The sequence below is a fragment of the Neomonachus schauinslandi genome, chromosome 1 (assembly GCF_002201575.2).
Source record: "Neomonachus schauinslandi chromosome 1, ASM220157v2, whole genome shotgun sequence".
In the NCBI taxonomy this organism is placed as follows: domain Eukaryota; kingdom Metazoa; phylum Chordata; class Mammalia; order Carnivora; family Phocidae; genus Neomonachus; species Neomonachus schauinslandi.
The window spans coordinates 24,831,385-24,857,824 of record NC_058403.1 but is presented as its reverse complement, the minus strand read 5'-3'; the positions used below and the strand labels follow the sequence as shown (position 1 = coordinate 24,857,824).

The window sequence follows — 26,440 nt, the reverse complement described above, 5'->3', positions numbered from 1 at the left end:
GAATGAAAAGGCAGTGGCGAGAGAAAATGTGGGGGGCATTACTTACCACAAGTGTTATTGTCTTCATCAGAACCATCTGGACAGTTTAATTCTCCATCACAAAATAAATCAATTGCTACACACTTCAGAGCATCAGCACAAGAACTTGAACCAGGCGGGCATTCTATTGAGACATTTCCTTTAGAAAAAAAAAATTGATTTTATAAGTTTCTTACAGTGTAAATTTAATTTCCAACCATATGTACAATGTTTGGATATTTATTATGTATTTTTTGTCGTTTAGGTCTTTACTCAAAAGCATATATTTCAAATTCCATTGTAAATGTTTATTTCATTTAATTAGTCATTTGTAAAAGTTTAGCATTTTAAATTTTGAAAAGAAGATATATATTTCTTCATCGATGTTAAATATGAATGTTTACTTTGTTGATTTTAACCTTGATAAATCAATACTACAGTTTAGACATTTAGCTCCTAATGTTTACACCTCCTAGAACTGTTTATATGTGTTTTTGGGGAAATATATTGGAATGTTTTTCACATCATCTGCAGTATCTAGTAACCACTTCATTTACTTATAAATTTATTATTTGAAAATATGGGGGCTGAAGTCAAGGTTTGCATTCTGCAGAGCAAAATTTGTCAGCAAAAGCCATTTTATAACAGAATAAAAACTTAAAATTCCCAGTGCCTGGCTACATTGAGAGTGGAGAAACCCAGTTGCTATTTCCATTCAATATTTCTTTGCTTCTTAGGTCAGAGATTCTTAGTAGGAAAGATGCAGACATTCCCCTGGAGAATTCTATGCCCTACTCTGACCAGAATCTGATCAACTTGCTCTTCTCAGCCTGTCTTGTCCTTCACCTGCTCTTCTTCTACATGCCTACATTATAGAGATGCACCAAGAAACACATTTTACTTCTAGAAATTAACTTGGAAAATTTAAGTGTGAGTCTTAAAAATGGCATATTCTGCACTGCACTGCCATCTGCTGGGTTTTAAAAATACATTTGATTTTGAAATTTCTCCTTATGCTCCATGAAATTAATTGGGAAAATAAAAGTGCTTGTGTCAGTTAATCTACTAAGGTAATACCTAATTAGGAACGTTTATGGACAGGGTTGCTGGGCATATAGTCAACAAAATTAGATTTTTATAACTGGCTCTCATTAAAATGGATATAAACCATTGGGAAATTCATGGATCACCTAATGTCTAAAATAGGACATGATAAAGATCCGAGTCATTCTTAAAGGACAGACCACTCCCATTTAAGATAATAAAAAAAGAGTGATAAAACTGGTATTCAATAAACCCAAAAGCATATTACAGCTGTTGATATATATGAGATACTTATCAAGAGTCCTTAATCATTGAATCCCTAATCCATTAAAGGCATAGTGTTGAAAGTATTCCATAAATGGTTGCTAAATAAATAACAAAAAGCATTATTCTAGAAAATCTATATCTAATTTAACAGCAGTTAATAGAATTCTAAGTACTGAGCATTTAAAAGAAGAGATCTGGGGTTATAGCTAGGAAGATGTATAATTTTGTCTGTCCTAACGCTTCTCATGGGAGCTGCGCTTCATGATGCTTCACCTGTTGTTGCCTACTGAACTCTACTGATTGAACCTCAAAAACCACACTAGCAAGTGGTACCCATTGGGATCTTTTGATTTCATTAATAATCATTCATTCACTCCACAAGTAGTTATTGTCTATTTATTTGTGTCAAACATTTTTAAGGAATGGAGATAAAAGGATGAGTAAGACAGAGCCTCTATTCTCATGAAGCTTGGAGTTTAGTGAAAGACTGGTACATTAACTATTTTTTTTTAAAGAAGTATAAAAAAGTGCTATGGGAACACCAAGAATTAGGCAATGAGTCTTCTTTTGAGGCAGAAATTGAAAACATCTTCATACAAACTAGGTTTTGAAGGATGCTTAGAAATGTACTAGGAAGAGACATGTATGCAATGCATACATGGTGATGTGACAAGACCACATCCATATACAGAAAACAGATGAGTATAACTAATCTGGATGGTAGGGATGTTTGTGAAGGCCATGGCAGGAAGGGAGTTTGGTGTCAAGTGTAGGAGACTTTTTTTTTTATTTTTGTAAAACATGAGAAATATTTTTTCTGTAGGCGATGGCATTGAAAGTTTTTATCTATATGTGTGGTATGATCAGTCCATGTTTTGTTAAGGCAACTCTGGGACCAAGTGGAGAATCATGTAGAATAAGGAGACAAGCTAAGAAGCTGTTTTTATGGTCAGGGTGGAAGTGGATAAGGATTGGAACTCTGACTAGCTCTTATTAGTGGATAAGAGTTGGAACTTCGCAGTAGTAGAGGAGGTGGGGCATGGACTCAATGGCTATTTTACAAGTAGAATAGATGAGTTTTAGTGACTAGATGTGCCCCTGACCAAAGGGGGTGGAAAGGGGGGAGGCTAAGAATGATACCTACACTTCTGGAGTGGCCAGTTGTATTATTCATGGTATTTAATCATGATGGTAATGTAAGAGGCACCCCTGGTGGGATTAGAAAATGACCCTGATTTAAAGTATTTTGATTTAAAGGTGGAAATATGAGGTACTCAAGTTTGGGTTGTACTCTATTTTTCCAGACTCTGTTTCCTGAACAGTTTTCAGCTGCCTTAGTCCATGAAGGAAGAGAAGTTCTTCATACTGAAACCAATATGGAAAATATAATTGTTACATTAGCACAGTACATCTGGGGATTTTATCAGATTGCATTTTTACCTTGTCTTCTGTCTTGCTTTCATCTCCTTACATACACATATATGATGATAATTTCCAACAAAACCATTCATTGAAACATTACCTGTTACAGAAATTAGCCAGATGCAGGTTTTTAAAAGTGACCTTCCACTCTTAAAACTAAAGTTCTTCAACTTGTGTATTATTTTCTGTGTCATTTCATTCCTTAATTCTTGCTCTGGTATTTCTCCTTCTCTAAGAAGTCTGTACTGTACTTCTCAATAGGGAATTTCTAGGAAAGGAGTTAAGTAATTGTATTTAAAAAAAAATGTGCACAGAAAGCGTAATAATTGGTTTTGTTTATCAGAAGCTGAACAAGTTGCCTGAATATTAATTATGTTATCTTGAGTGGGAAAAAAGGTATGCATGTATTTTTATATCTGTGTGGTAGTTTATCTTTTTTTTTTTTAAAGATTTTATTTATTTGTTTGACAGAGAGAGACACAGGGAGAGAGGGAACAGAAGCAGGGGGAGTGGGAGAGGGAGAAGCAGGCTTCCCACTGAGCAGGGATTCTGACGCGGGGCTCGATCCCAGGACCCTGGGATCATGACCTGAGCCGAAGGCAGATGCTTAACGACTGAGCCACCCAGGTGCCCCTGTGTGGTAGTTTATCTTCAGGATATAAATTCTTTGGCATTTTGTGAAAACCTACCAGGAAGTTACTATTATTTGGGATTCTGCAAATGGAAGGTTTTAATTATCCATTTATATTTGTACCATAAAGGATTCAGTATAAACTCAATGTGATTGCTCCAGAATGATCCAAAGTCACAATTTTCGGTGATTTGTGGTGAGGAAGCTCCTATGCTTACTTTGTGCAGGCCCTGTGCTAGGCATTGGAGAGGATAAAAAGACAGAAATCCATTGTTTTTTCCTTTCCAAACAAGTCACAAAGAGCATTACCTACAAGATAATAATTTGCAAATCATGTTTTGGAAATCTTACATTTTTATTTTTCCTCTTATTCAAATGGAAATAAGAATGCTTCGTGGACAAAGCTGTTTGAGACACATTAAGCCCCAAATCCTTATAGCATATTAGCAGTGAAAGTGGGGTCGCAATCCACTTATGCCTGCCTTTAGAGACTAAGTTTATGTCTCTACTCTGTATTGGAAAAATAAGTATCGCCTTACAGAAATTCTTATCAACTTTGATATAGCTAATTTCATCTTTTTTTAGTTGGCTGGTCAATCCAAATGAAATTACAGTGGAAAGATATTTGAACAGTTCTGTCATGTGCATAGGGATGTTTTAAAGTAGAGGAGTGTGCTTAGCAATATACATGCTTTTCTCTCAAATGCAGAGAAAGAAAAATAAAGTTACAGTATATGTGGTGTTGGATAAAGTCCCTGTGTCTTAGTCCTTGGGCAATTCAACTGAAGAGTGTAATTCTACTGTAGCTTCTCTTGACCCAATTTCGTGTTCTTTACTAAATCAGCCGATTCTTTTTCTTCAATCCCCAAGCCTCTCCATATAGTATTGGAACAAGATTGCATTTTGTATGAAATTGAGAAAGTCCACAATAGTGAAACTTTTGTTTTTCTGCAATCACTGCCGACATAGGAAGCCACAAAAGACTGGAACAAGCTATATTCTAGAAATCCTTCAAGCATTTGAACAATTGCCCAAAACAGCCCCTCTTGGCACTCTGTAGCAGCCAAGAAATCAATCAGTATAATTCAACCCCGGTCTCCATCTCCCTCCTCGAGTGTTCCAAATGGGTTAATAAAACTTTACAGTAATTGGCAACAAAGGCAGTTGAACAATAGAACCTAATCCTCATGGACTTTGTACCCGCTATCATAGAAAAATTCTCTTTGGCAGAATTTATAATAGTACTAATGCCTGGTATATGATGCATGCATTTGTTGATTTTTCTCAAACTCTGTCTTCCAGGCATATAAAGATGAGAATAAACTTAACATCCCTGAGAGGCATATTCATAATAAATTACTGCTTGGAAACTGCGGTTTTCACGTTTAATTGCCTTGTTCCCCTCTATAAATCTATAGTATCTCGCTGTAGGAAAGGGAAAAATGGGAAGGATGCCTGGGGACTCGTGGATCCAGTAAAAGAGGAAATATGAGATGTTTCCACTTCCTTACCTTATTATAATTCTTTGAGGATTGATTAAGGTAACTCAAGGCAGTCTCCAATAAAAAGAAAGCTTCAAAAATGGAGTGTTTTTGGTCAAACAAATGATCAGATTTAAATGAGCATCACCAAGTACAATTATCTTGTTTTAACCTTAGTTCCGTTTTTGAAATATTTCTAAAAAAGGCATCCAACTGCCTTTTTTTTTTCTAAGTCAGAAGGGAGAAGGAAGAAGGAATCTAACTTTGTGCTAGTGATGAATTGAGAGAGTACAGTGGTCTCTCTATTATCTCTCTTTTAATTCTCATGATCGCTCTCTAAGATATGTAATTTAATCCAAAGTTAAAAAAGACGAGGTAGCTTGCCAACACCACATATAGAGTAATTGGTGGAATTAGTTAATGATGGATTTGCCTATGCTTTTTCAATGATAGAGAATTGTATGTTGTTTTTTGGTCTTCAACTGACATATCAAATGCCTAAAGTGTGAAAGATAGGGCTAACTGTGTACTGATCCCATTCCTGTAGCTTACATGTAGGAAAGGAGATTTTTGTTTCATTTCCCATGAGAGCAAAGTATGGGTGAACTACCACTCTCATGCTTTTTGCCCCCCATTCACCATCTCCTTTGGCCAGAGGAAACTGGCATAAAGTTCAGCCACTTCTTACATTTTTAACAAGTTTGTCCTCAGAATAGTAAGGGAGAAACACTGACTTTTTAAGTCTAGGACTTTCTTGCTTTCACACTGATATTTTTCCCCCTCTAAATCATTCCACATATTTTTCTTAGGACATTTTATACACTTGAGATGTCTTCAGTACTGTGGTTTGTATGAATCACTCGATGAATCAATAGACACATAGAAAACAGGCACTAATTTGGATATTTGTTGCTGACTTTCAAAGTTTGAGAATGATATTTCTCAAAATATGTTAAAATTACTTTTTCAGCTTATTTTTAGACTGGAGGAACTAGCCATTATCAATCCGAAAAGCACTTTTTTTGAAAGTGTGTTCAAAGGTGGTTTTAAATGCTATAAGTAATTTTTCCACATTGGAGGGGAGACTGTGTGATCAAGAACAGTTTTATTTTTCAGTATGCTGGATTGCTGTATGGGTTAACACCTGAACACAACTCCAGGTAGGCTTTATTGGTTCATAAAGGATTTTGATTAATGATTTACTTATCCCTTTGGTTTCAAACATCACGCCAACCATTTTATTCAAGAATTATTAAGTCTTACAGAGAAAGGCATTTATAGTTTTACAAATGTTCTTTCCTTGTATGCATATTACATTTGATATGGATTCTAATAACATAAAAATGGCAGCATTAATTTAGGAGCTGAAGATCTATACAATATTACCTTTATGGAGTTTATCTGAAGAGATGAGGGACACACCCAGGCCATTCAACATGAAGATTAAGTTAGGACCAGAAAAGGCAATTTAGTTGACAAGCAGATAGACAAAAGCACAGTAGACAATTAGTAGGAATCCAGAGAAATTGACACATCAAAGTTATGTTTTGGGACTTAGCACAGAGTAGCCACTTAATGAAAACTTGTTGAATGAATGAATTCAAGCCTATTTCGGTGCTGGTTTGCCTACTCATATCGTGAGAGAGCAAGCATTTCTACCTTGTATGCCAACCGAATAATCAAAGAAAAAAAACCCTTCACATCTGATGAAACCTACATCCCTTCTGGCAAACATTTTGATCCTGTTGGTGGCACTCTTAGCAAAAGATAATAACCAGGGTTCTAACAGAGGAATGGAGTGAGGTCAGCTAATCCAGGCATTAGCCTTAAATACATTGCTCACTTTTGGTGAAATCTTAGGCTTAAGCTGCAAACTTTTATGCTCCAATTTTCTGATCCTAAAAATAGGAGTAATCTTAACTGCTGTGTTAGCAGAGAATTCTTAAGAGCCTAAAATAAAACATAAGTGAAAACTTTTAAAAAGGTATAAATAAAATTATTAATACTGACCCGGAGTTGACAGAGGACTGCTGGTTGTTAGCTTGCCTGTAAAAATAAATGGCATTAAGATAATTTCTACCTTTTTAAACTGATTATCAGAACTTTATTGTATATTTTCTCTGTTTAATATTTAACTGAGAGTTTTTAAAGTTACTGTAAATTATGATTATCTATTAGCTTAAGGATATGTCATTTTTATCTGGATCTAAAATAAATCTTTTATGTTTTCACTGATTTTTAGAATTGTAGAGCAGAGGTTTTTAGATTTTAAGTCATCTTTTGTTTTTTAAACAGAGAAGATGATGTTATTCAATGATCAACAACTAAACATGAGGATTCATTAATTTCTTAATGGTTGTGGACTTAAATGTTGTAGGTTAATCTGATGTTATTTGAAACAGAAGCTTGGGATATGCTTAGACCATGGGCTTTGGAGTCCAAAGGAATTCCTTTTAATTCCTAAGTTTGACACTTAATAGCTGTGTGACTCTGGGCACACTGCTTACTACTTATTTCTTTTTAAGTGGAAAAAATATTACATCTCTACAGGATCATTCTGAAAATTAAATGAGGCAATGCTGGTAAAATGTAGTACCTGGCCCAAGTAGATACTTTAAAAAAATGTAGATCTTTCCAATATTATAAAAATGCTCGTGATAATAGATAGTACCAAAAGTATTATCTTTATACTTTTAGAAATTATTTATGTATACATTTGATATTTGGAATGACTTTGAAATATTCAGAAAAATTTTATTATTTGCCATTTATGGAAAGCAGATTTTCAGAGGAGTAAAGAGATGTGCCCAGTGTTTCTGGAAGTTGGCAGAGCCAGGATTGATGTTTAGGGCTCCTGACTTCAATTTAAATTATTTTTCTACAACATAATAATTTTACACTTTGAGATAGGTTAGGTTAATTTTAGAATTTTTGATAATTTCTCAAAACAAACTCTTTTGATAGTGGTGTGATCTTGGTGAGACAAAGTGAAGTTCTAAATTTTATAGCCTGGTGATGGGTATTAAAGAGGGCACGTACTGCATGGAGCACTGGGTGTTATACACAAACAATGAATCATGGAACACTACATCAAAAACTAATGATGTAATGTAGGGTGATTAACATAACACAATAAAAAAACAAAATAAATAAATTTTATGAGCAGTAATAACCAATTGTAGTTAGAAAGATGGGATAACGAAATGCTGGAAAAAAGCAAAGTTCACATTAAGTTTTGGATTCTCCTTTCTCAAGAAAGCAATATGTTCTGCAAGTCATCATTTGATTATCCTTTAATTTTTTTTTTTATTCCTAGTGACCTTACAAATGTTATGGATTCATCTCGAAGGCTTAACGATTAGAGCCACATTTTAGGATGTTACACATTCACACATATACTCACACACACCATTCATGTATACGAATGTATATAGAATTTAAAATATGAAAGGAACATTGAAATTGGAAATGTATGTCCTTGGCATGTATAACTTAGGCATTATAAAATCTGCAAGATTATGAACTACATTGTTCTTAACCAAATGTAAACTTCTTACATGTTAATATGAAGAATAAATGTCTCAGGGCTATGAAAAAAAATCCTTTTCTAATGTCATGGAGTTTGATGATCACTGAGTTATATTTTTAAAAATGCCGTAAGTACTGACCTGAAGTTGTTGCAGGACTTACTGTAGAGAAATTCTCCAAAGGTGCTGGAATAAAGTAAAGTTGATTTGAAGTTTGGGATTATAATATAAAAATATTGCAAAATAGTGAGTGCAGTTTTAATATCATTCAAAGGGCATCTGATCTTTTAGAGTTCCCATTTTATCCTAACTCATGCTGGATGTTTCTATCATTATTTGATTGCAATACATTTGATGAATTTCCAGAATCTCTATGTTCTCTTTATAAAATTTACCTATGCAAAAAGTTTGCTTATTTGCTCATTTAAGAAAGATACCTATTCATCATAGTAATTATATTTAAGACATCTAATATAACATTGCACACCAGATCATGTTAAACTTAGAACCAATGGTTTTGCCCTGAAATATATGGAAGATGTCAAAATAATCTTGCACATAATAATAACTACTGAGAATCAAGTCCTGTTTATTTATTTATTTATTTATTATTTTTTAAGATTTTTTTTTAATTTATTCACTTGAGACACAGAGAGATAGAGAGAGAGAGCATGAGCAGGGAGAGAGGCAGAGGGAGAGGGAGAAGCAGGCTCCCTGCTGAGCCAGGAGCCTGATGTGGGGCTCGATCCCAGGACCCTGGGATCATGACCTGAGCTGAAGGCAGATGCTTAACCATCTGAGCCACCCAGACGCCCCTCAAGTCCTGTTTAAATATGAATTGCTTTTCCTATAAAAGGTAAAAATTAACTGTTTTCCTCACCCTTTAAAATATTTAATAGTTTAAAAAATATAATGACAACTATGTAGGTATAAAGGAAACCAAAGTATAACCTTATGAAAAACCCTCATCTAATCAATTTGTTTTTATTCAAAATTGTATTTATGAAAAGTATGTGAAGAGTTATAGTGTCTTCTACTAACTAGGTTGTTTGCTTCAGTATTTCTTAATTTCTGCATTGTCTTATTCCTACAGGATCTATAGCAGCTTCATAAATAATATATGGTAGATTATTGATAAAAAAGATAATAAAATAAGGTTTATAAGATTTTTTTCATAAAGATTTTAATATTTTATTTTTTATTATATTTGATTTGGCTGTGAGCTATATAAAAATCCATGGTATTCATGAAAATTTCATCCAATTTTAAATGTAATAAATTAAAAAATTCACATGAGACAAGTGAATATTAAACTTCAATATCTAAAATAAAGCTTGGTATCATGTTTATGAATATGTCTTAACATAGTTCAAGAAATTAAATGTAACCTCAACGTGTGGAGCATATTCCTGAGTTGGTGTTGTGATATGGTTTACTGCATCCATGATATTTATTCTAAGTTAACTCAAGGATATGCTTTTATTGAATAAATAAATATTTTTTAAGGCCACCCCCAGATAGCCCAACTGTAGGGAGTCATAAAAATAAGTTTCAGCATACCTGTTAATTCATTTGCCATTAAAGACCTCTAGAAACTGATGCATATCCAACTAAAGATAGTAAGAAACCAAGTTTCTGGAAGAAAATGACTACAGAGAAAGTACCGATCAAGGCTGTTCAGAGATAAAACCATTGTAAACAAACAAGTGCAATGGATAAGGGCACAGACATTAGGGTTAGACCATATGGGTCAGAATCTTCCATCGAACTCTAAATAACTGTGTGATTTAAGGGTATTTATCAACATTATCTGTGCTTTGGTCTTCTCATCTCTAAAATTGTGGGGGGGGGGCAGTAAATACACCATGTAATAAGATTAACATAAGGATTAAACGTGTAGATAAGTAAAGCACCTATTCTAATTTAGAGTAGTAGTTTTTAGCTCATCTGAATCAGACAAAGATCCCAAACATTTTCTACTCCAGCAGTTGTGCCGGAGGGAACAAAGCCATCACTAGAGGAGGCTCTTAAGAGCATCAGTTGTCTTCTCACTAAACAGGTGCAACAAGAGACTCAATGAAAGAGAACACTGTGCTTGATGAACCAATACTGTAAGGAAAAGCAACTAGAGGTCTGCAACTTCAGATCTACTATCACTAAATCAAAAACAAAACAAAAAATTTCAGCATGTTTTTATACATTTGATTTAGAGACAAACCTATACTGACTGATCTCATTCTGTAGTAGTTGTAATAATAATAATAATAAAATAATTAAAGCCCAAACTGCTTAAACTGGTGTTAGGCTATTTAAAGTTTGCCTTTATTCCACTTGATGTGGATATTTATATATTGATTCACTTTCTGAAGTCCAACAATTTCTAAATTCCAAAACATACTTGGCTCCAAGGTTTACAGATAAGGAATGATGGGCCTGGCAAATCAGTAGTATTGTTCTCATCCAAAATGAAGACATAATGTAAATGTTTTTGAATTGAATTGAATGGGGGATAACTAGAATGGAATATTTAGAACAACCTAAATATTGATAGACTATTATTATTGATGCCTTATCTCTCTTTCCCTTTGATTGATTCTTATTTTAAAATTGCTTATTTTAACATATATTGCATTATTTGTTTCAGAGGTACATGTTAAGAAAAAAAAAAAGAAGATAGTAGGAGGGGAAGAATGAAGGGGGGGAAATCGGAGGGGGAGACGAACCATGAGAGATTATGGACTCCGGAAAACAAACTAAGGGTTCTAGAGGGGAGGGGGGTGGGAGGATGGGTTAGCCTGGTGATGGGTATTAAAGAAGGCACATTCTGCATGGAGCACTGGGTGTTATGCACAAACAATGAATCGTGGAACACTACATCAAAAACTAATGATGTATGTATGGTGATTAACATAACAATAAAACATAACAAATAGAAAAAAATAAAAAAAATAAAATTGCTTATTTTAAAAATGAAGTTTTATTTTTTATTAATAAGTATCTGGGATGAATCAAACTCACTGACCTCTCTATTTTTCCCTCTCCTTCTTTTAAGTTCCTAATTAGAGAGTGGGCTTGACATTTGACTTTGCAATTTAATAATGTCTATGACTCTCTCAGAAAGTAATGAGTGTCCCTTACTGTTGGAGGGTTCCTGCAAAGTCAGGGTGTGCTTGACAAACACCAAGAATGTGATGAGACCCACAAACATTTATGTATGTCAATATTTTCAGAACCTTTTTTGATACTGTACAAACTTTTCCTGACTGATATATTCCTTCAAATATGGTTTCTTCGTATTTCGCATTTCTCATGTAAATGTGCTACCTCAGGCAATAAGACATGTTCCTAAAGTCAAGGCGATCCCACTGCTTCCCTGGTATATAGCTAGAATTTTAATTTCATAGCTTAATGATTCAAAGAAATCAAATAATGTTCACAGATACCTGTGATATCAATGCTGTTCAAATCAATATGGAGAGTGACCAGTTGGCTGGATTTATTTGCTTCAATGCCTTGAATCAGTTCTTCTTTTACATTTTCATCTGACACCCACTGGGCAAAGAAAAGGTCAAATACAACTAAAATGCTGCCATTTCTGCAACGCAAAAGATGATATAAGAGGAAAAAGTCAGACTTCATCAAATGCTTTGTGCTTAATTCATGTAACATGTCTTTGAAATTCTCTATAGTTATCACTTTATTACACCTATGTAGTAAAACTTGGTAGGTTATGTCAAATATTATCTTTATTTTACAGGTGGAAGAAAAGGAAATTGAAAGACTAAATGTTTCTCTAAGAACACAGACATATCCAGAATTGGAATCTTGAGTTTTCGGCACTAGGACTCTAATCCTCAGGCCATGCTATTCCGCAGGGTTCCCTGTGTCAAATTAAACAGAGTCACATGGTATCATGATGTTTACTCATAATTTACTGTTTTAAGGAGAGAAAAATGTGTATTTGTAATTTTTCAGATTATTTTTAAGTAGGGAGAAGTCTAAGAGAGTTTCACTGATTCAGAGAAGTTTTCTATATAGTTTATAAAGGTCTGATAGTAAGCTTATAGCAATGAATCTATATCTACTTTTTCTTCTTTATTCTTAATGTAAAATATCAAAATATGCCTTGATTTCAAGGGATAGAAAGAAGACAGAGACACTTGGGATTTGGGGGCTATTCAGTCAGTTTCATGGTCAAGAGTTGGGATTATTTTGCCTACATTATTCCTGACCATAACATTAGAATTCAGTAATATGGCCCAAATCAAATTCCTTTTTATTTGCCCCCTGTTTTGAAACATACATTTAAAAAGTTTTCTTCATTGGTGATTTGTTTACAGTTTAAAGAAACATAAAAAATGAACAATTTTTTTTGGCCCAAAAGGGATACTTGAAAGACTTTTGCTCTCCTGCCTACACTTCTGCTTGGCTTACGGTATTCTTTTAGGGTAAAACCACTTGGGAAACAAACTTTAACCCTGATCTTCATTGTGTGCCCTTCAGAAAGCTGGGGGGTACTCAGAGCATACTTGGATCCTAAAGAGGAAGACTAGGGAGAATCAAATTGTGTCTTGTATGTTTGCTGGTTTTGAAATTTGGGCAGTTACACTCATATCCTTGTGGTATCTATCTCGTATCTCTGTTAGTTAATGAGATTCTCCAAGGACTTCATCAACTCTAAAAGCGCTCTTTATTTGTTTGTTCATACCCTATCTTGGTAGAGCTTAGAATATTTTTTTTTTCCTCCAGGACTATATATAGGATCAAAACATTCCTTGAAGATCATAGTAAATCAGCATCTCCTCTAGGTACGATAAGCCTCCTTAAAGTCTGTGTCACTATACAGGTTCATAGTTTAGCAGAAGTGATTCCTTTCGACATAGCTGGTTTTTCATTTTTGAAATGAACCGGCTTACTCTGATAAAACAATTTCACATTACCCTTCTATTAAATAGATTAGTGTAAAAAGTTAGAATGTTTAACTTTGCTTAAATCATAGTAACCAAATCTTATAAACGAGAAGGTTCCTTAGTAGCTGTTTAGTTCAGGGTTCCCCAAACTTAACCATGTATGGAACCACTTGCTGTCTTTAATAATGATACATGTTGTCACACATTATTTTTTTTTATCTACTCTTCCATCTTCATTAATTTTTCCATGCTGGCTGATCCCTAATTTTATTTGAGAATAACTCTCCATTTTCTCAGGGATGTCTTCTCCAACCATTCCTTATGTCAATGACAGTTTTATTCATGGGCATATGACTGAGACTTGATGAATGGAATCTGAAGGGACACTGATGAGAAACTTCAGGAAAGTTTGTCCATATCTAACTGAGAAAGGCTCATAGTAGACTATTATTCTTTTTTGTTGAACATTATTATATTTACATACGATTGCCAGATCTGCCACTTCCACCTTGGGACCATGAGACAAGCTATGGTTGACAAGCTAAAGATGGCATAGTGAAAGAAGGAAAGCACCTAAATTCCTGATTATGTGATTGTCATTGTACCATTGAATTAATCTCTGCTGAAACCTCTTGCTTTCTTGTGATGTCAGGTGATAAGCATTTGTTGGTTGTGGTATTTTTAGTCATGTGTTCTGTTAATTGCAGTTTTAAAAATCCTGAGTGGCATACAACTCCCAAGCTTTATTCCATATTTACTTAAAGAGAAGTTCCAGGAAAGGGAGATTACTCTATTTTTTTGCACCATATGATATTGGCCAACATTGTTATTTTAGCAATAAGGAGATTGAGGCTCAGACTAATGTAGGTAACTTTGCCCAGAGTTATACAGCTTATTGCTATCAGAGATAGGAATGAAATCCAGAGCCTCTGTTTTCCAGATGCGTTTTTACATAGTTCCCATTCCCATAGCCTCAACCGACACTATCAACACCATGGGAACTATTTGTCAAGAGGAAAGACAATACAACACATTTACTTAGATGCAGGTCTAGGTTTTTATCTTGCAGTGGTACCAGATTTTTATATCCAAAATAGATAGAGAAAATAGCAAGTTGGGTTTTGGGGGAGGAAGGAATAGATATTTTTTCCCTCCATAATTTTGAAAGATAGAATCTCCTCTTTTCTTTTCCTCTCTTTCTCCCTCTGCCTCTCTCCTTTCTCCTCTCTGACACTCTTCCCCCTCTCCTACTTCCCTCTCATCCCATCCCTCCCCTCTTCTCCTCTTCCCTCTTCTTTTAATTATGTCTCCTTAACGGCCCTTTGCCCCCAAATAGTTAAATCCGCAGTATTAATTATGGACAAAATTAAATACATTTCTCTGTATTCATATCTACATTTTAACCTTATCCTTGGTTGCACAGTAGATAGTTTTAATTCTGATAAAACATCAGTTCTTTCTTTTTCTTTTTTAAAAGATTTATTTAGGGGCGCCTGGGTGGCTCAGTTGGTTAAGCGACTGCCTTCGGCTCAGGTCATGATCCTGGAGTCCCGGGATCGAGTCCCGCATCGGGCTCCCTGCTCAGCGGGGAGTCTGCTTCTCCCTCTGACCCTCCCCCCTCTCATGTGCTCTCTCTCTCTCATTCTCTCTCTCGCAAATAAATAAATAAAATCTGAAAAAAATATATATAAAAAAATAAAAGATTTATTTATTTGAGAGAGAGTGTGTGTGTGTGCAAGCAGCGGTAGGGGCAGAGGGAGAGGGAGAGAAATCCTCAAGAGATTCCCCACTGAGCGCAGAGCCCTACAGAGGCTCCATCCCAGACCCTGAGATCATGACCTGAGCTAAAATAGAGTTGACCACTTAACTGACTGAGCCACCCAGGTGCCCCTCAGTTATTTCTTTATGTAATTTTTGACTAAACACTTGTCTTTATTTTATTTAGTTAGGGGGTGAAGAGGTAAGGCATTTTTGATAGAGAAAGTACAAGTCTGGAATTTTCCTTCGCTGAATTGAAAGTAACTGGACTAGTGCATTCTCAGGCATAAGACATTTTGTATAAAAGATGTATCTTCTTAGTTGTAAATTATACGTTGCTTTTAATTATTTATACTTTGGAAAGACAAGATTTCATATTCTATATCCACACAGTTTTGTTTGTTTATTTATTTTACAAATAACTTCTTTTTTTTGTTATTTTAATTTTTTAAAAATATTTTAATTTTTTCAGTTAATTTAATTTATTTTAATTTCAGTTAGTTAACATATATCACATACAGTTTTATTTTTTAAAATTTCTTTTCTCATTCACTGTAAGTGTTGAGATAAGAGACATATATGTAGAAATCAGGAAAACCATAATAAACATTTGTGTTTCACCTAATGAGAAAGCTAAAGTTATTTGATTAGTTAGATACTGATCTTGATCACTGCTGTGAGATTGATTTTATTTATTAAGGTAAATGGGAATTCTTCCCTTAGGAAAACAACAACCACCACCTAACAATGGCTATTTTCATTTCAAAGCACTTATTTCAGTGGAATATCTGTTTTTTTTTTTTAAAGCAGATAAATTCTATCATTGCACAGTTTGTGTGTAATAAATCAAAACGTTTCTTATCTCTTATTTTCTTAATGATATTGATAACCTCCAGGGTTGCTGAGTAAACAAAAGTCTTTCCTTTCCTAACTTTGTGACTCATCTGTGCTCAAAGGGCAAAATAAGCTGCATATTGCTGCAAAGGGTAAACAGCACTTTATTAAAAGAATCAACTGCTAAATGCTCTCTGAGTCAAAGCACTTACCACAAAGCAGCATAACATAGTGTTCCCAGAGGAGAGCAAACTTGCAGGTGGCCACACACACACACACACATGCACACACATGCAAACACACACGCACACAATTTCACACACGATCTGGGGGCTGATATTAAGTAATATTTTTAAAAGGAAGAAAGGATACCTTGATGACTCAGTTTAGTTTTCTGACTGCTCTCATTTGACCATATACCCATGAATATAGTGTGAGGTGAATTGAAATCAATAACCAAAAGGAAAATAGGTATTTTAAAGGATTTTTAGATGTATTTTTCACAGTTGGTGTGGTAGTTAGTTGAGAACTCAGTTATTTCTGTTGTCTGATTTTATCAATTGGAGTTTAAAATAATCTGTAAAGCTAATTAGGAGTCTGCCACTTTATTCTGATTATGTCATTTTATGAATGATTATTTAAAGTAAACCTAAATGTTTGCTTGTTGCTTTCTTTCCTGCTTCTGAGTTTCTTTTCCTACTTTTCTCTTCTCAGTCTCCCAGAGAGCTGAGACCTATAATTTATCTTACAGACATTTTCATGAAATTCCTTTGCATTGTATCTTTCAAAAACTCACTTCTGATTTAAAAGTAGTCCAGCTACAACTGGTTATGAGTATCTCTACACTGATAAAGTGTATTATTTGTAAATCATTATAAAATATATATCAAGGTTTAGCTACTACATTGGTCTTTTAGGTAGCTATAAAGGAGGAGAAAGATATAATTCCTCAGCTCGAATAATTTACAGTTTCCAATATAGTGATTTTTACCATCTAGAGAAATAAAAGAGCACTTATTAAATATCAAAAAAAAAAAATGCTGGGGTTTTGATAACCCACCAAGACAATATATAAAAGTCTATATTCAGCAATTTTTCCCAATCTAGTGAAAATAAAATTATCCAGCATGTTGTGAACATGTGGATATGAAGAGTTCCATTAGCAAAACTATCCTAATAAACTCTGCAATAGACTCTGCTTTGTATGGATTTCACTGGGCAGAACCCGATATAAGGAGAGGCAAGTCCCTGGGATACCTCTTCTTAAGAAATGCTAAAACCTTTGAAAAATCTGAATTAATGCTTTATTTTTTATTTTAAAGATTTATTTATTTATTGGACAGAGAGAGACACAGCAAGAGAGGGAACACAAGCAGGGGGAGTGGGTGAGGGAGAAGCAGGCTTCTTGCTGAGCAGAGAGCTCGATGTGTGGCTCCATCCCAGGGCCCTGAGATCATAACCTGAGCCGAAGGCAGACCCTTAATGATTGAGCCAGCCAGGCACCCTTGAATTAATGCTTTAATGCAGAGCTCCACACTCAATCCTCTACAAAACTGAAAAAGGGTAACTGGATCCACACACTCCAAAATAGATGTATTGCTTAAAGTGGCAAAAAAAAGTCTTGTATGCATGTTTTTATCCTCACAGAATATTGAATAAATATATTAAAAATAGGCTTTTGAGAAAGACAAAAAACAACAACAAAAAACAAACAAAAACAAGCAAGTATACAAACAAAAACCTTTCCTAAGAGTCCACATGTCTCCTTCCAGTCCTGATATTGAGCCAATGAAAGAGATTTTCAGAGATAATAAGCCCTGGCAAACAAGAGTAGAAGTCTCTGTATGGTAGACAGGAATGAAGACAGTAGGTGAGTATAGGGCTGTCTGGCCATGGGGAACAAGATGTCATGAATATGCAGTGAGATAAAGAATGATAAATATAAGTAGATAAATAGATCAGAAAGAAGAAAAATAAAAGAAAGAAAGAGAATGAGAGAGAGGGAGATTCATCATCTTTTTGTTGTTGTTTTCATTGTGGCTTCCACTGATAGGATTAGTTTTGTGCCAACAAGAAATGGCAAGGCTCTGAGTTTCCTTCTCCTCATGAAATAATCCTCATTTGACCTCGTCACTGTTTTTCTGAACATGATCTCTGCCTTTGACTTGACCTTCCTTCCCCAATTTGGCCACTAAGAACTAAGGATTCTTTTACTAATGTCGGTACTCTTGTCAAGAACAGGTACCCAGTATCTTTGTTGCCAGGCTGTCTGACTCAGCTGTTTGTGATCTGAGGTAGGAGATCAGTCTTTCTGGGTAGTTAGACTCATTGCATTTCTCCAATGACCTAGAGTCCCTTATGGCTTCCATTTGTAAAAGGTTAAATGTCAGACTCCTAGGCTTACATTCCACACCCTCCTGATGTCTCAACATCTTGGTGGGCACTCATTGCTAGAAAATATCATTAATATGTTTCTCCCTTACTACACATTGCATCCATCTTTACAGTCCATCCTTACAAGCCATTAAAAGCCAGTCCAGGTCACCTGTAGGGATGCTTACCTGACACTCTAGCCCCAGTTAGGTTTGTCCCTGACCTGCTCACCTCAGCATCTTGTACCTGCATATAAGGTAGCAATCGTCATACGATAATATAATCATCAGTTTGTCTCTCTTGTTAGACTATGAGCTCCCTCGGAGCAAAGAATATGTCTTTGATATCTGTATTTCCAGAAACCTAGTTAATGTCTGTCTCAGTGTATGTGTTCTTTATATAAAGTCCTAGAAAATAAACAATCCTTATCCTTGACAAATCTTGTTGATATATTGAGTACTATGTTAAGTGCTACATGTTTTCTTTAACTCGTCCTACAGATATAACAATCAGTATACTCTTACTAGGGCGTTAACTTTCTGTTAGAATAGAATTTTAATTAAAAAAATCTAAACTGATTCAACTGAAGCATAGGAGTGTTACCTATTCAAGAGTCCCTCGGGTTGGAAAGGCAGGTGGTGGAAGGTTTTGCGAAAGATGCAAGACACAGTCTGAGAGTCATGAGACAAGACTACCTAATGAGAGGAGAAAAGGGATGCCATTTCTGGTTCAGAAAGAAGAATTGATGTAGCATTTAAGATAGAGATGCATTTATTCTGTAAAAAAATAAGACCTACAACCAGGATCAGTGGGTCAGGGCCAAAGAAATAGACATGGTTGAAAATAAGAAATAATTTTCCAGCAACTGAAGTTAGAAACAAATATAACACATCTGTAACAATGATGCTCACAGCAATGCTGAAAATGGATTCCTAATTTTTATCAGATATCCTTGTATGAGGGAATCCATTTTAAGCTGTATGAATCTCTTTCTTTTGTTGGATGACAATGAATTTCCTACCGAGGCTGTGGGCATTCCAGCCTCAGGCAGGCAAGCAAGGGCTAGATGACATCATTTAAAATATTTCCTCTCCTGCATTCTTATGACACAAACTGTATATACAACTTGCCATGGACGTCTAGTAACATTAGTACACGATCGATGATGTATGTGTATTAAATGACAAATTGATAAAAGTAAAATTCACGAATATTCACATTTTATAGGTAGTGACTTAGCATTGTCATCTTCTGCTTTCTGGGGACAACACTGAACACATGTCCTCTTTCCAGTGACTTACGGTGTAAATGGAATGTAATGAGTGAACGTCTTCCACATGTTCAGAGCAAATCAAACACTCTATCTGCATCTGCATACATTCAACCTCAGCCCCCTCCATATGTCTCTGCAAGATTTTACTTAGGAGAGAGAAACATTTAACATAAGATAAATTACCCAGAGTAATTATTTGCTACTAGTATGAAAGTTTATGCTGTGCCACTTTCCTTTTTCTCTCCTTAAAAAAATGTTGAAAATTTTAAATCTTCCCTTTTCTCCTAACCATGGGACTCTATAATAGCAAATATTAGTAAATATTAGCAAAAAATCACTATTTTGTGATTCTGTGTTCTTTCTATCAATAGAAAAATTTTGAGCTATACTCACTCAAATTGTAAAATTCTTGAGTTTTTATATTCATTTTTCAGGTTACTTGATTGAAAGATCTCATCCATCTAAAAAAATTAAAGTTTTAAAAAAGCATATTATATTTAAGACAAAATTTTGTTGAACACTTTAAACAAACTGATCTTTCTGTTCTGCTTCGAATTGGGTTAGACAATTTCCTTCTCTGTGGTGATGGGTCTCATACGTTTAAGCACCCTGGGCATATTACATTTATTTACTAATTTTCTCAAAGTAAGAAAATGGGATCTACGTATCTTCTGGCAAGTAGTTAGTGAAACTATGTTTTAAAATTTTAAATCAGCTGAAAAAAGACATTCTCCTACCATTTGCTGAAGGTCAAAAGCAAGAATTTTGAAATCCACTGAGAGTTTGTCTTGCAAATTAGGATTATATGTTGCTCCAGATGTTATTTTCAATGTCCCTCTGGTTTTGTGACTTTCTCCAAACGCTGCATCTAAATGAATTAATAAAAAATAAAACACTAGGAATGTGAGTTATGAAGAAGAGAGAATATGCACATTCCTGTTGATACTCAGAAGTAATGTTCTTGCTCCATGTGTTGGTGTGGTAGTTCCTGCTTTTACTTTGCAGACATCATGTTCCATCATTAGGTGCATTTTGTGTGTGTGTGTGGCCATGTGGTTGTTTTACAGGATTCAAAATAATCTTCTTTATCCTACTATTTTTTTCCTTTTCTTTGAAATCTAACCCACAGTCTAAGCTTCCAAGTGTTGTTTTTTTTTTTTTTTTTTTTTACTGCTGAAATTCCTGTTGGAAGATAAGGGATAAACTTTCACCAATTTTGGGAACTGATTCAAGGATTCATGGTGAGAAATGGCCCATTAAAAGTTTTTAAAAGTTTTTAAAATTTCTGTAGCTGCTTTCAATACTTCTTGAACACCTAGCATCCAGGGACACTGTTGGTTTTCTACACATGCATTGCTGTGAAGGTTTCAGCGTGTGTGTTACTTTGAAACATAGACTTGAAACTACTTCTTTTATTCTAATAATGATAAAGTTGGCATGTATGACCTTTTGCCTTTAGATGGTGACTGTTGTTATTGGAGAAGTTATTGAGAATGCTACAGAAAGTATATTATCTCAATATAAGAAAGTCTAAGGGAAAAGGTAACAAATTGAATATAAACTTGGGTAATAAAATGTGCCATCCAGTCTCGCAAAATTCCTTTCTCAGAATATCTTTTTTGATATATATTTAAATTTAAATGAGACTCTTCAACTGAAACACAATGATGAAATCATTTGTAAATGTATTAATAATGATACATAATTCCCATGCTATGGTATGAGAAGATGTTATTTCTCCTTTTCCCAGATGGGGAAATTGGAGCTAAGATTCATTATGAGCTGAGGTGATAAAGTTAACAAGTGACAGATTTGGAATTTGGACATAGGTTTGACACAATTTAGAACCCAGGATCTGTCATAGATTGATGCCAAACTTCCCAGTCCAGAAGGAACATTAGAAATAATATTTTAAGCAATAAACTGGCATTCAGTCTAAACAGCTATCATTGCATAATTGATGAATATTATCATTTATGCCATTTTATTTGTTTTTAAATACTCAAAATTACATTTAGATTTAAATGTGAAAGACAAGGAAAGACTGAAGAACTGTCCTGCATTGGGAGAGACTGAGGGAACAGGATAACTAAATCCTGTGTAGGAATCTGCTTTGGATCCTGAACAGGTAAAGGGCATTAGTAGGAAAACTGGTAAAATGTGAATACAGTGTGTGGTTTGGTTAATAATATTGTACCAATGTTAGTTTCTCGTTTGTGACAACTGTACTATGGATATACAAGACACTGACATTAGGGGAAGCTGGGAGAAGGTTATATAGGAACTCTACAATTTTTGCAAGTCTAAAATGATTTTCAATAAAAAATAAAACGGTGTATGAAAGGTAGCATGTCTTATGTCTTCTGGTATTCTATTAGAGATTTAACTCAACTCTCTTTTTATATTTAGTTGTTCACTATCAAATCATATTAACACTTATAAATACTTACTTTAATTTTACTTATAAAATAGCTTTTGTACCTTCACTGAGCATCAAAGATTCCAATGGACTCTCAAACGATTACATACCCTTCAGGTTATTTACAGAATTTAAGTAAGTCTAAAGCAGCCACTTTTCTACAAATCTAAGCAAACCTCTATATAAAATACCCCAAATCTTCTTTCTCTTGAAAATACATCCCTTGTAGATAACTATAGTATTTAAATGAGATTGTATTGGAATTATTTTATAAAACTATAAAGTACTGATACAAATTTAAAAAGTTACTTAAGGGCCACCTGGGTGGCTCAGTCATTAAGCATCTGCTTTCGGCTCAGGTCATGATCCCGGGGTCCTGGGATCGAGCTGGCATCCGGCTCCCTGCTCAGCGGGGAGCCTGCTTCTCCCTCTCCCACTCCCTCTGCTTGTGTTCCCTCTCTCGCTGTGTCTCTCTCTGTCAAATAAATAAACAAAATCTTAAAAAAAAAGTTACTTAAATTTGTCTCTGATTCCTCACCTCTAAAATGAGGGTAACTATGTGGCACCTGAGTGGCAGAATTGGTTAAGCGTCCGACTCTTGGTTTCAGCTCAGGTCATGATCTCATGGTTGTAAGATCAAGCCCCGAGTCGGGCTTCTGGCTCTTCTGGGAGCAGAGTCTCCTTGGGATTCTCTCCCTCCCTCTTCCTTTGCCCATCCTGCTTGTGCTCTCTTTATCCCCCCTCTTTCTGTCTCTCTCTTTCTCTCTGAAATAAATAAATAAATCTTTAAAAATAAATAAATAATAAATATATAAATAAATAAAGCAAGGGTAACTGTAACAACTAATTCATAGGTTTGTTGTAACAAGAGAATACATTTGAAGATCTTTGAAAAGCTGCTGGTATAGATAATTTAGCTCTAAATAATAGTTACTTTTCCCCATTTCTATTTATTACAGATTGCTATTCAGGCAGCTTGAGATCTTTCTAAGTCTACAATTACATCCAAGGTCCCTTATATTGTTACAATTAAAATTGTTGGACTAATAAGAAAATGAAAATATTATTCTCCAGAAATAAGCAATATATTTCCTTTAACCTTGCCTATTTATTGACTTGACTAGTCAACAATGTTTTAATATGTTTATGATTTAAACTGTATCAGAAGGAATCCACAGGCTATGAAAGCTACCTTGTTATACGTTCAAACTAAAAACTTACTTAACACTTTATTTTAAAAACTTAGTCTCATGCTTGAATTCTGAATTAAATTCTATATTATACACGAGCTAATTTGCCAATATGCTATGAAGTGAACTACAGAAAGCATCTGAATGCAACATAGATATCTTGTCACGAAAGCATAGCAATGAATAAAATGTATTGGTGGAAGAACTGAGATTAGAGTGGGCATGTTCATCTGGGAGATGCTTCAGTAGCCAAAGCCATGGTACTTACCTCTTTCTGATTCCTTGATTGCCAGCCAGGACACTGCCAATAATCCAGCACAGACAGCCACCAATAAGACAAAGAGAGCTGCAAACAGGACTTCATAGGTGCTGAGAGAATGGTGCCTTAAAGGTTTACTTCTTTTTGACACCATTTTTGGCTTTTGAAAGTATGATAATCTAGGAATTGTAAAAGAATGTAGACCCCTCAACCAACCAGAGATCAAATCCTCTCAAGTTGTCAAGGATTTGTAAAGCAACCACGTAAGTCTACCCTAGTGTTACTAGTCAGCGTAAATGAGTTTAGCAACATTATGTCTCTATATGTTAAATAGCTTAAAAAGGGTGGTTAATCTTTAAGAAGATATTAATGAGTAAAGATATGCCCGGAGTTATAAATGTTAATCACCTGAACCATTTGTTGAGGTGAATAAAATTAAATGCATGTTCTAAACAAAAATGACTATCATTTCAGGAACTATTAAGAAAAATGTGAAATTCATGGCAAATAAATTAGTCATTAGGCACATGTACTTGATATTTGTAGAGAGTTTCTAACAGATCAACCTTCTACCTTCTGACTCAGGTCATTATTAAGGCATTTGTCCTGTTCTGTGTAGGTGTAGACATTATAAAAATAACTTTTATGTACAGGTATATATTAAGCCCAACATATATATTAATAGGTGTCTCTCTCTCTCTCCCGCACCCTCCTTCTCCTTCCCTTCCTCCATCCCTCTTCCTCTGTGTGTGTGTGTATATATGTTTATGTGTATACACATATACATATTTCCTATTGAGATAATCACAGATTTTGTAATCTTCGTTATATCACCCATGTGAAGTCATGCAATGTAAGGTAGTATTGATTTAACTTAAAGGAAAGTCTACTATAACAAGGCATCACATATCTACTTTTTATAGCCTTGTATGGTTACCAGTGAATGGAGTAGCTGCTGAGAGAGGAAAAAAAAAACTGTTTCTATTTTAAGGAAGTATTCTGGGTGGGGAAGACATTGCTCACTTGTCCTGAACTTTATCTTTTTAAACATGCTAATTGTAACAAGAGAACAGGTTAGAGAACAGGTCAACTGTAGACCTATACTTTATGGGAAAATCAAGACTGTTTTCTGATAGTTTATCATTGGAACTTCCATGTTTTGAATAAGCAATGAATCTAGAATTGAAAATTAATAAATAAAACCAAACCTATTCTGAAGTAAACCAGTTTGCCTCTTGTTATGGTAAGTGAAACTGGCCAGAGATAAGGAAGTCCTTGATCAGAGGGCTTCAATGCACTGAAATTGTGGAATATTATAACTGGCTGCAATAAGCATTAATCACTTCCACTTTTCTTTCTTCTTCTTTACTCTTGAAAGAAGAGAATTGTATGTTCTACTCTGAAATCCTTGCTGATAAAAAGTAGGATATAAATAATTAAGTGCATGTCATGGAATACATTTACATTTTTTATTTAACTGAATTAATACCAATTATATTGTTATACACCCTTTAAAATCTGCATGGAGTGAGAGATACTACTGATGGAGTTGGGACAGGTTCATTTTCCTTATATTCTAGGAGATTATTCTAATAATAGGCCAGACCCTTCACTAAAGTTGGAGCCTGAAGAGTGATCTGTGAATTTGGGGAGCCAAAAAGTTGGAAGTAAAATTGCTGTTTTCTGAATTACAGCTGATGCAGATGCAATTGCTTTTCAGAAAATCAAGTAGAACTTTGTTATATTTCTTTGGACTTTATTATATAAGGGAGGGAGAAGTGAACACAATGAGTTCACATGCTCTGCTCCAAGCACAGGGTAAAAATATATTAAATATAAGATTGAAAACCAAAAATTATATACTTAGGTTCAGAACTGAAATCAGCATTCATATTATACATTTTCCTCAAATTATATGCTTTCAGTAATTATACTTAAAATAAGTAGGAGAATAGCTTTCTTTTTTTTTTTTTAAAGATTTTATTTATTTATTTTAGAGACAGAGCACAAGAGGGGGGAGCGGGAGAGGGAGAAGCAGACTCCCTGCTGAGCAGGGAGCCCGATGCGGGACTCGATCCTGGGACTCCAGGATCATGACCTGAGCCGAAGGCAGTTGCTTAACCAACTGAGCCACCCAGGTGCCCTGAGAATAGCTTTCTTTAAAAGAGGTAATAATTTCTGAAGTATAGACTAAAATAAGACAAACAGGTCAATATGAAAAAGAATAAATCAAATGTCTTAAAATTAAAAAAAATTACTAAAACAAAATGGAATTTGCCTGATATGGTAAAATGGAATTACCAGATAATAAAACTCATTACAGAGTTATAATAATAAAGAGTGTGTGATAAGGGCCCAGAAGTAGAAAAATATCTCAGTGGAATAGAATAAAGAGCCCACAAACAACTTGATTCAGATATGGAAACTTCATGGATCAAAAAAAGTGTTGCTAATTATACGTGAGGAAAGGATGGTTGTCTAATAAGTGATGCTGGGTTGGCTGGTTATCCCTCTCAAGATAACAAAATTAGATCCTTACCTCACGCCATAAACAAAAATAAATTCCAGGTGAATTGAATATACATAAAAAAAGTATAGAAAAATTTGAAGAAAATGTAGAAAGATGTCTTTCTGATGATAGAGAGCTGAAGGAGTTTAAAAAACAAACAAACCAGGAAGGAGAATACTAATAAACTGAGCCAAAAACAACACTGACTTTTTAAAAAAGATTTTATGTATTTACTTGAGAGAGAGAACGAGCAGGGGGAGGGGGGAGGGACAAGCCAGACTCCCCACTGAGCGAGGAGCCGGAACCCCCCTGGGGTAGGGGGGGGAGCTCAATGCCAGGACCCTGAGATCATGACCTGAGTGGAAGTCAGACGCTTAACTGAGTAAGCCATCCAGGCGCCCCAACAACACTGACTTTCTTTTCAAAACAACGGATATCAAAAACAAAGTAAAAATCATACTAGAAGAGGTTTTATTTTCTTCTTCTTCTTCTTTTTTTTATTGTGTATGTTTTATTGTGGCTACA

At 34.8% G+C, this 26,440-nt stretch overlaps 1 protein-coding gene across 1 annotated transcript in view; it reads right to left on the bottom strand.

Moving 5' to 3' along the window:
* The window catches only part of TMPRSS15 (transmembrane serine protease 15), a 113,328-nt gene extending 89,768 nt beyond the window's left edge, over positions 1-23,560 (bottom strand). The window contains exons 1-7 of the mRNA XM_021679286.1: positions 23,416-23,560; positions 20,276-20,406; positions 19,932-19,999; positions 11,834-11,985; positions 8,532-8,576; positions 6,874-6,909; positions 47-178 (exon numbers count right to left, since the gene is read on the bottom strand). Of these exons, the coding sequence (XP_021534961.1) occupies positions 47-178; positions 6,874-6,909; positions 8,532-8,576; positions 11,834-11,985; positions 19,932-19,999; positions 20,276-20,406; positions 23,416-23,560 (709 nt within the window). The remainder of the gene's footprint in view (positions 1-46; positions 179-6,873; positions 6,910-8,531; positions 8,577-11,833; positions 11,986-19,931; positions 20,000-20,275; positions 20,407-23,415) is intronic.
* Between the last annotated feature and the right edge of the window lie 2,880 nt (positions 23,561-26,440).